Source organism: Gallus gallus, chromosome 3, assembly GCF_016699485.2.
Source record: "Gallus gallus isolate bGalGal1 chromosome 3, bGalGal1.mat.broiler.GRCg7b, whole genome shotgun sequence".
Classification (NCBI taxonomy): domain Eukaryota; kingdom Metazoa; phylum Chordata; class Aves; order Galliformes; family Phasianidae; genus Gallus; species Gallus gallus.
The window spans coordinates 17,358,781-17,368,593 of NC_052534.1; the positions used below are offsets into that span (position 1 = coordinate 17,358,781).

The following is a 9,813-nucleotide window of genomic DNA, read 5'->3' on the forward strand; positions in this document are numbered from 1 at the left end:
CAGGGGCTTTTAAAATCATTTACACACCTGTTCCATTGTTCAATTCATCAACATCCTTCAGGTGGTTGGTTGCAGCAAGATTTCCCACCTAAATCTTGGCACAAGGGACTGATTGTGTAGGTGTGGAGTAACATAAAAGAACTGGGGATGTCAGGGACTCCTTTGGAAACAACTACTTTCCTATAGATTCTAGTAAGTCCTCCTCTACTTGTAGAGTAATTACTGTGCCCAGTCATCACTTGAAATTTTGAACACAGCTGCTACAGAAGGAATTAAGGAGAACAGGGTCTCCTTTGGTATAACTAAGATGATAAAATGTTTGGAGAAGTCTCCTCATGTTTCCAACAAGGTTGGAAACAGTTTTGCAGAGAGTACAAGTGTTAGTTGCATGTTGTTTTTTTGGGGATCTTTGGTCCTTCCCAGCAAATTTCTTAAAATGTGCTTTTTTTTTCCTTTCAGGCAGCCAATAAAAACGTAACAAAAGTACCACCTCCTGTCCCCACTAAACCAAAACAGATAAACTTGCCTTATTTTGGTCAAACCAGTCACCAGCAACTTTCTGACCCGAAGCTGGATGGAAACCTACAGAAGCTGCCTTTGGCTGTCGCTTCTATGGGGAGCAAACAAAAACCAGTAGCACAGCAGCCCTCCCATCCTCAGCAGATGCAACGGATTTCTGTACCCCCTGTAGGTCCTTCCTCTAGCCAGGACCAGATTCTTTCCTCCTCCAAACAGGAGAGTCCCCCGGCAGCTGCTGTAAGACCTTTTACCCCTCAGCCATCCAAAGAGACCTCACTGCCTCCATTTCGAAAGCCTCAAACTGTGGCTGCAAGTTCAATTTACAGTATGTACACACAACAGCAGACTCCTGGGAAGAACTTCCAGCAAGCAGTGCAAAGTGCTTTGACAAGGGCACAGACCAGAGCACCGCACTTCCCTAGTGGTAAGCCTGTAGCTCTTTACCTCTCTTCTGTTCTCATAAACCTCAGAGAGAGCTATTTTCCACTTAATCTGTGGATAGTGGGTACAGAGCTGTTCTTGGGGGGCAATTCAGAAAGTTAGTGCAGTTGCAAGAATCTCAAGTGGATCTTGCATGTTGTAAATAAACATTTTCAAAGAGTGCAAAGTACCTGTCTTTTATCTCTGATTAAATGATAACGGTAAGTCTGATAGAGTTCTGTTTGGTTGATTCTACTGTTGTGCTTCACTGCCTTATAGGCAGATGAATCAAGTTGGATGTTCTTGATAGGCTTAACTGTGAAAACCTGATCAATGTTTTTTTCCCTACCATTCTCTGACTGCTCTCTAGTGTATGGCAAGCCTGTGATGGCAGGAGCAGGTGTACAGAATCAACTGCCGCAGACAGAGAACATTTACTCAAACCTGCAAGGCAAGCCAGGCAGTCCAGAGCCCGAGATGGAAACGACAGCCTCTGCTCATGAAAGTCACGAAACAGAGCGAATTCCCCGTCCCCTCAGCCCAACCAAATTGCTGCCTTTTCTGTCCAATCCGTACCGCAACCAAAGTGATGCTGATTTGGAAGCACTGCGGAAGAAGCTGTCCAACGCGCCCAGACCACTGAAGAAACGTAGCTCCATTACTGAGCCAGAAGGACCTAACGGTCCCAATATTCAAAAGCTGCTGTATCAGAGGACGACTCTGGCTGCTATGGAGACTATCTCAGCTCCATCACATCCCTCCAAACAGACGGCATCAGCTGTCAGTCCTGAAAGCCCAGTGGAAATCCCAAATCCTTATGCAAGTTCAGAATCGGAGAAAGAAACTGTTTCTTCTATGCCTGAGCCAACCATTGCTGAGGAAGCAGAAAACACACCAGCAGATCAGAGCGAAGCTGTTCTTCCCTCCACTGCATTAGACCCGGTACCTGAAGCGGTATCAGATAGTGATGAATCCATGCCGCCAAAAATGGAAGAACCGAGCCATGAGGCTCCACTACCACTGGAAGTGTACATGGAGGAGTATCCTCCATATCCACCACCTCCATATCCATCAGGGGAGCCGGAGAGTTTGGGAGAGGACTCATTCAATATGCGGCCTCCTGAAGTTACAGGGCAGTTCTCCTTGCCTCCTGTGAGTATTGGCTAGCCTATAACTTCAGCGCTGTCTAAGTCACCCTAAGCTCTGCTGTAAATCCTGTCTTTCTATTGTAGACGTTAAGTGGATGTAGGAGAACTGTTGTGAAAACAGACTAAAAGTCTCTCTATGGGTATCAGTTTTTTTATCTCCAAAATGAACGACAGTAATGAAAAGCCTCTGTAATCTTGAAAATGAATGACATGATGAAGTTTAAATGGAATTTGATACACAAATAGAACTCTTCTGAGCTTTCTAAAACATTCTGTATAGAAGTCTGCTCGTTGTATTCAAACTATACTTCCTTCTTAGAGAAATTAAACAGTTTTTGCAGCCATACATATTTCAGAGCATTTCCCACTATTGCTCATATGAGATGGAAACTAATTCCCTTCATCCTGGGTTGCATTTGTTTATTTCTGAGTGCACTGCTTTGAAAGTGAGGGGAAATGGACTCCTTTAGTTTCTGCTTTAGTAACTCATTTGGAGGCAGCTACTCGCATTTACTCTACTGAAATGTTTTCTAATTAATTTATTTAGGAACTTTAATTTGACATCAGTTACTTCTCAAGTTAAATGGAGCCCCTTTGGGCTAAGGTTAGGCAGCATTTTACAGTCTTGTTTGGGCAATACGTTTGTGTGTGTAGTATGGTGTTATCTCACTGCTATAGAACAGAAACTTTTATTACTTTTGATTCCTTGAAGAGTTTCTTTCAAATTTATAATGAATAGAATGTTAATAACCATGTATGTGAAAGCATATTTTTCTTCTGTCACTTCAATGCTGAGGAGTTAAAAGCTTCAGCATGCTTTTTTAGCCTTGGAATAGTCATTGCAAGTTTTCATGCTTTTGAGACTGCCCTTCCTCCCTTTAGCAAGGAAACTTGAGCAGTAGGGTTTCCTAAATTGTACAGACTCTGTTCTGGTTGGCTTTGTAATAATTCTGCTGTGATGAGAAGAAACCAGCCCAACTTCTCAACTTCATATTTAAGATCTGGTTTGTTCTGACTAGGTCTTCCTTTAAAAAGCCTCTGCTTTTGATATACCAGGCAAGAGAGTATTTTCTGGGAATCTCTTCTCATAAAACTTTCATCTTCGCATGTTTGCTCTTGCAAAACATGAGTCATTTCTATTCATCTTTGCTCGGACATCTGTTGGAAATTTGCATAGCCTTATGAATAGTGTTTATTGCTGCTGCACAGCCAGCTGGGGAGAGCGCTGATCTAATGTATGCATATTCTCTGCAGGAAAGAGTACAAATTAAGCTATAGAAATACTTGCTTTCCAGTATCACTGGGAGCATCTAAAGCTCTTCTACATTTGGTTCTACAGTCTTTCCAGAATTGTTTTCCTTAGCCGTTTCTGTTCCTGTTAACCTCTGCTTAACTTAGCATCTCAGCTTAACAAAACAAAACCCAAAGAGGCTCTGTGTTACTTCATACAGTCTTTCAAGTTTCGTTTTGTGTAACAGCCCTGAGAGTTAATGCTAAACTAATCTGAAAACAAATACTTTTTTTCCTAATTTTTTTAGGGATCTCAAAGTTTTGGGATTTTGAGGAGAATGACATCTTGATCAAACAACTTGAATATAGGAACCTTGCCTGGAGATAAAGGCAGAGTTCTGTCATAAGCTGCTATGTTCATTTTCTACCACCTATGTGGTAGAAAATAGCCTATTTCACATTAAACACTGCCTTAATTGTTTGTTTCTGCTGTTCTTCCAGTAAAAATGTCCCATAACTGTGTTACCTTCTCACAGGGGAAGAGGACGAACTTGCGTAAGGCTGGCTCTGACAGAATTGCTCATGGAATGAGAGTGAAGTTCAACCCTCTCGCACTGCTTCTGGATTCATCGTTGGAGGGGGAGTTTGACCTCGTGCAGAGAATCATTTATGAGGTACAAATCGTAGACTTGTTTGACTTGGAAAGGACTCCTGAAGTCATCTGGTCCAACTCAAATGCTGCCTTGTAACAGAAAGAATAGCAATCCCAGTTCAAACTGTGATGTCGCAGCTTTTCTGGATGGGGTTGATAAGCCAAAATGGTAGTGCAGAACAGAGATCTGCCCTTGAGGGGATGAAAAGCAGTCCTGTCAGGAAATGGCCACTGGGAGGCTGGTTTGTCTGTGTTCAATCCACGTTGGGTATTTAGCACCAAGACTGTAAATGTGCAGGAGAGGATTTATTACCCATTTTCTTACATGGTATTTTTGCCTTCTATTCAGATAAATTGTGCTTATAGTCAAATAGGCAAGTCATTGAAATTTTATAATAAACCTTTTACTATGTTATCTGTTTAGTGTTTCTGTGAACCAGTTTAGGTTCTCACTGTTAAATGGAGGTTAAAAGCTTATATGTGAATCTTCTGGTGAGATGGGTTACTGCTGTAGTTTTCTTCCTGTTGCTGATATCCTCCGTAGGACTTTGAGCCATAATTCTATTTCAGAAGGGGATTGCTCACTTTTGTACATGCACAGGCATTTATTGTAGAGAGAGAATCTGAATGGTTCCTTTTTGTGACTGGGTAGGTTGAAGATCCAAGCATGCCCAACGACGAAGGGATTACTGCACTGCACAACGCTGTGTGTGCTGGGCACACAGAAATTGTGAAGTTCCTGGTGCAGTTTGGTGTGAACGTGAATGCTGCAGACAGTGATGGATGGTAAGGCTTTCTTTAAGTGGTACCTTATGGGTGACTGTGCTCTGAGCACTGTGTAGCACCACAAACTTTCCTCAGTACTCTTTCCAGTACTCAGACAATGTAAAAATGAGACCAAGTAGAAAGCCTACAACCTACACTCTAAGCAAGTGACAGTGAGTTGCAAATACTTCTTAAAGGATGCTAGATAGCTTATTGATAGAAGTCTATGCGAAGGTGATGATTTACTGTTAATTTCACCTGTAACAGAAGTGTCTAATGCCCAAGACTGGAAAAAGATGCTTGTTGTCCCTCAGCTTCATCAGTTATTCCAATTACCTGTACTTGTCACCAGGTCGTGTTTTGAAGTCATTGTCAATTTTGTAATAGGCTGTGATTTCAGGAGGATTTCTGAGTGTGGGTTATTCTTTTTGTTTGTTTGTTGTTTTTGATGCATTCTTATTGCCTTGTTGACCATTAGAAAATAGATTAGAAAAGCATAACGTAACTGTAGAGATTCATATGCAGCTTTAGGGCTCGGCAGCTCTTGTTGGTAACCCCTGAACTGTGAAAAGCAATTGTACTTGCCATCCTGGGTTAAGTGCTTTGGGTAGGAAGTCTTCAGTGATATATAGTACTGATTGCTGGTGGTCACACATGAAGGTGATTTACTCCAAGGAGCCTGTAAGCACTGCTGTGAACAATAATTTTCTCATCTTCTTGGCTTGCAGGACCCCACTGCACTGTGCAGCATCTTGCAATAATGTGCAGGTGTGCAAGTTCCTGGTGGAGTCAGGTGCGGCTGTATTTGCTATGACCTACAGTGACATGCAGACAGCTGCAGACAAGTGTGAGGAAATGGAGGAAGGCTACACACAGTGTTCCCAGTTCTTATACGGTAGGTGATGACGACCATCCTGGGTAACCAGGTCTCCTGTTTCCTTCCAGAGAGGGTCTGCATATTCCCTAGTCTTCCTTTTATTCCTGATGTATTTACAGAAGCTTTTCTGGTTGCTCTTGATGTCTCTAGCCAGATTCGGTTCTGTTTGGGATTTAGCTTTCCTTACCTGATCTCTATTTGCTTGGACAGTTTCTCTGTCTCCCTGGCTTCCACCCTCCACAGGCTTCCTTCTAGTGTTTGAGTTCATCCTTGTTACCTATGCAGACCTCTCCTGATGTTTTTACCTGGCTTCCTCTGTTGGGTTGCATTGCTCCCAAGCTGGCAGGAGGTGATTCTTAAATATCAACCAGCTTTCTTGGGCCACTCTTCCAGGGATTTCTCTCTCTTTTGGTAGGATGGTGACAACAAGGAGCAAGTGTGATTGATAGGCATTAAGATATTTTTTCCTGGTCTGCTGTACAGTAAGAGCACAGCAGTCTTTCCAACTGTCATGTTTCGGGGGGGGTATCTTTTATATTGAGCTGCTGTGTATTTTGCATATTGCAGGAGTCCAGGAGAAAATGGGAATAATGAACAAAGGAGTGATTTATGGACTGTGGGATTATGAGGCTCAGAATGATGATGAGCTCTCAATGAAAGAAGGTGACTGCATGACAATCCTGCGCCGGGAGGATGAAGATGAGATTGAGTGGTGGTGGGCACGGCTGAATGACAAGGAAGGCTACGTTCCCCGCAATCTGCTTGGGGTGAGTCCTCATTTTCTTAAAGTCAGTTTGAAAAACCAAAACATTATGTGGAATATTCACAACATTCTTCTCACACGTCTAAGTTACATGTGGTTTAAAAAGTGCAAAGGCTGGAGTTGAAGTTCTCCATTTATTCCTTGGGAGAGTGAAGTCACACCCTTTATTTAGATACCCACTCGATGATATTAAAGGGTACAGAGAACATGCATCACCGTCCTGCTATACGTATCAGATTGTAATACTAACCTTGTCTCATTATCTGAAAGCAAAAAAATAACTTTTACGTGCATATCATGTTCAGATAAGGCTTTGTTAAGTATGTGAACGGGGCTTCCCCTCTTTTCAGAAGTGGTACATGGGTAGGCACAATAGACCTGCAGAACAGACCCTTGGATTAAGAACGAGTCATCCCTTTCTCTGCTACCTCTTTTTTAAAACAAACAATTGTGTGCAAATAATGGTTATTTTCTGTTATTTCACCATAGTTCTCGTGGCCTGCTTGCTAGAAAACTGCAGCAGATAGACACTTATTAAAACTCTTTTAAGCTTTTATCTACATATCCAGCATCCCTGCTGCAGGAGATGAGAGCTTCAGCTGATGCTAAAGATTAACTGCTGAGAATTCTGGCTGGTTGATGCATGATGCCTGAAATAGGCTGATTTTTTTTCTTCCTCTTGCAGATAGTGTGTATTCCTAAGCTGCCAGACTTTGCAGAGCTACTTTATCTAATGCAAAACTTGTTTTCGTTTCTATATCATTTTCAGGTCACACCTACCCACAAGGTAATGTAAAGTACTGCATAAGGGAAAATTTCTGCTCAGTTTTTCCTCTCCAAATGTAAACATTTCTAAACTGAGAGTAGCCTCAGCCCTGCACAATAAAGTCTCTTTTTTTCCTGCCCCATGGTGAACTGGGCATGTGTAGCTTCTTCATGAACTTGCACACAGCCTTGAGCACAGGTGTGCAAGAATAGAGCAACACCTGTGCTTCTGCAATGAAAATACGAAAAGTACAAGGCAGCACAACTCAGACTGGGGATCACTCCTTTATGCAGCACAATCCCAACAGAACCTTTGGGATAACTACCCTGTTCAGTTGTTCTAGTATCACCACCTGAGTATTCTATTTGCCAGTCTCAAAAAACAATGCCTGGCTCTTAATATTGCAGCTGAAATCCAGGCTAAGGTGTTGAGCCTAGATAAAAATGTTCGGTAGTTCACTGTATTAAGTTGTACTTTTATCACAGCTTCTTCATCCTTTTGCAGTTGGGTGCACTGGAGAAAAGCAAGGATGAATTAATCTGCCTCAGTATTTTGCCCTTCTTAGTGACTCAGTAACTCGCTAAGCCACGCAAGAGCTCTAAAATTGAATGCAAATAGGATGATACTGTCAAAATACTGACTGCTTAATACCAAATAAGATCTTCTGAAGACTGACTTCATCTCTGCTGGGGTGAAATCAGTTATCAGGTGTCAAAGCTTTTGGGTAGACTTGCTGGTCTTCTATTAATTGTTAGCTTATTGAGCTTCTTGCTCAATTAAGAGCAAGAAGAAAGCTAGAGCTTTCCCCTGAATGGAGAAGAGAGTATCTTTAAGAACTTTATCTGAAAAACAGCTGTATGTAATGTAGGTGTGTTATGGCTTAGAGCATGGAGGATGCATCCTTCCTAAGTGAGTGAAGTGCATCCTTCTGTTTCTGTATACCAGTAGCCATGCTTTGCAGAGTAGGAGTTGCTCCAAAGCCCCTTTCAAGTGAGGTATAAGAGCTTCCCAAACACTCAGCTCTTCTGTGTACTGCATCAAGTCACGTCCCATTTATCATTATGCTGAAGCTGGGGCAACCTCTGTACTTCCATTTGTGTACGCAGGACAGATGAATGGCACATAGCTGAAGGGCTGTGGGTGGCAGATGCTGATTAGCAGCCAGGCAATTGGGTGAATTTAAGTGGCTCTCACTATCTGCTAACTAACGTGTGGCGTTTACATTTCTGTGGTCCTTATGCAGCCACATGTTGCCAGATGGCCCAAAGCTGTAGATCTGTAAAGGCTGATGTGCATCAAGAGACTGAAAACAAAACATTTCAGTACCTTTCTATTTCCTTTTATAAAACAGACAAAAAATCCAATAATTCACTGAGCACAAAAGTCTCTTGACTTAGAAACCACGCAGTTCTTGTAGCCCACCCACCTGGGCAGAGCTGGCCTGTGCTTTTCAATGCCTTCCTTTTGTACTGACAAGGTTAGTAATTTTTAAGCTTGCCCAAGGATGCTGAATTTCCTTTTGTTAATGCTCTGAGTGTTTTCTGTAAGTATGCTTTTCCTACTTAGGATTATATTAGAATTGTATTACCAAGGAGAGATTAAAAAAAAAAAAAGTAACCTTTCTAAGCACTAAAATTTTAAATCCCATTTCTGTTTTACCCTCAGCTGTACCCAAGGATTAAGCCTAGACAAAGAAGCTTGGCATGAAGTAGCAGGGATGCCAGATTCTTGAAGTACTTGCTAATCGTGGATGGCTTACAAAGAAAAAATTCATTCTGTGTTGGTTCCAGTATCGTGAGACTTATTTCAATGACAGTGTAATTTGAAACGATGAAGAATGTGCTTTGAAAACAAATGAAGGATTGATACGTTAGCAAATAGACGAGGGCATTCTACAAGCTGAAATAATGCTTGCAAGCAAACAGAATTATTCTGCCTGCGGTATAAGCAAGCCTAATGTTGAGGTACCCACTCTGATTTCTCCAAACATGGCAGAAAAGATTTTCACACCTCTCTGCATTAAGTACAAGAACCTTTTCAGTTTACCATTGAAGGAGTCGTCATGAGACAGCCAGCCAGCTTCGTCCATATCTATCCCGAGGCTTTTTCCAGATGGGAGAAATTAGAAAAGTACGTGCCTGGCACCCAAATGCTCATTGTTGGAAGCGGAACATTTGCTGAAGAAGTGAAATTGAAGTGCATCTGAGCAGTGGAAAACATGCTGACCAATCCAGTAAGCAATAACTTCTAAAATGCTGTAGCATCTTAGCAATTCTATGTATTCAAAATATTATGTGCTATTACAGACAATGTAGTTTTAGATTCCTCTTTTTGCAAAGAGTCTCATGTATTTATTGCCTTTTTTACTGTTAAAACTAAATGTAGACACTTTCTGTAGTCCTTGACAACTTACTTGTTTTTATTTGACTGTGATACCATTAAACTTGTCTCCTCTTAAGCTTTGCCTCTAGGTGCTTTCCTGTAATGTTTCTATCAGTCCCTCTGAAAATGTTGACAATATGACACACTGCTGTTCTACATTATGATCGCATTCAACTACTTTCTCTATTCACACACACACCCCCACCAATTAAAGATTGTCTTTCTGGATTTAAGCCTTAACTGATAGTCTCATACAACCTGTGTTAACCTTAGCTTCTAAGGGATACATTT

The 9,813-nt window shown here is 41.7% G+C and overlaps 1 protein-coding gene across 16 annotated transcripts in view; it reads left to right on the forward strand.

Annotated features, from left to right (window-relative positions):
* The window catches only part of TP53BP2 (tumor protein p53 binding protein 2), a 67,233-nt gene extending 57,635 nt beyond the window's left edge, over positions 1-9,598 (forward strand). For all 16 annotated transcript variants that reach the window (XM_046939575.1, XM_046939568.1, XM_046939569.1 and 13 more), the window contains 7 exons: positions 460-943; positions 1,310-2,091; positions 3,854-3,991; positions 4,622-4,755; positions 5,463-5,629; positions 6,179-6,378; positions 8,806-9,598. In XM_046939575.1, coding sequence (XP_046795531.1) covers positions 460-943; positions 1,310-2,091; positions 3,854-3,991; positions 4,622-4,755; positions 5,463-5,629; positions 6,179-6,378; positions 8,806-8,847 — 1,947 coding nt within the window. In that variant the 3' untranslated portion in view covers positions 8,848-9,598. The remainder of the gene's footprint in view (positions 1-459; positions 944-1,309; positions 2,092-3,853; positions 3,992-4,621; positions 4,756-5,462; positions 5,630-6,178; positions 6,379-8,805) is intronic.
* The last annotated feature ends 215 nt before the right edge of the window (positions 9,599-9,813 follow it).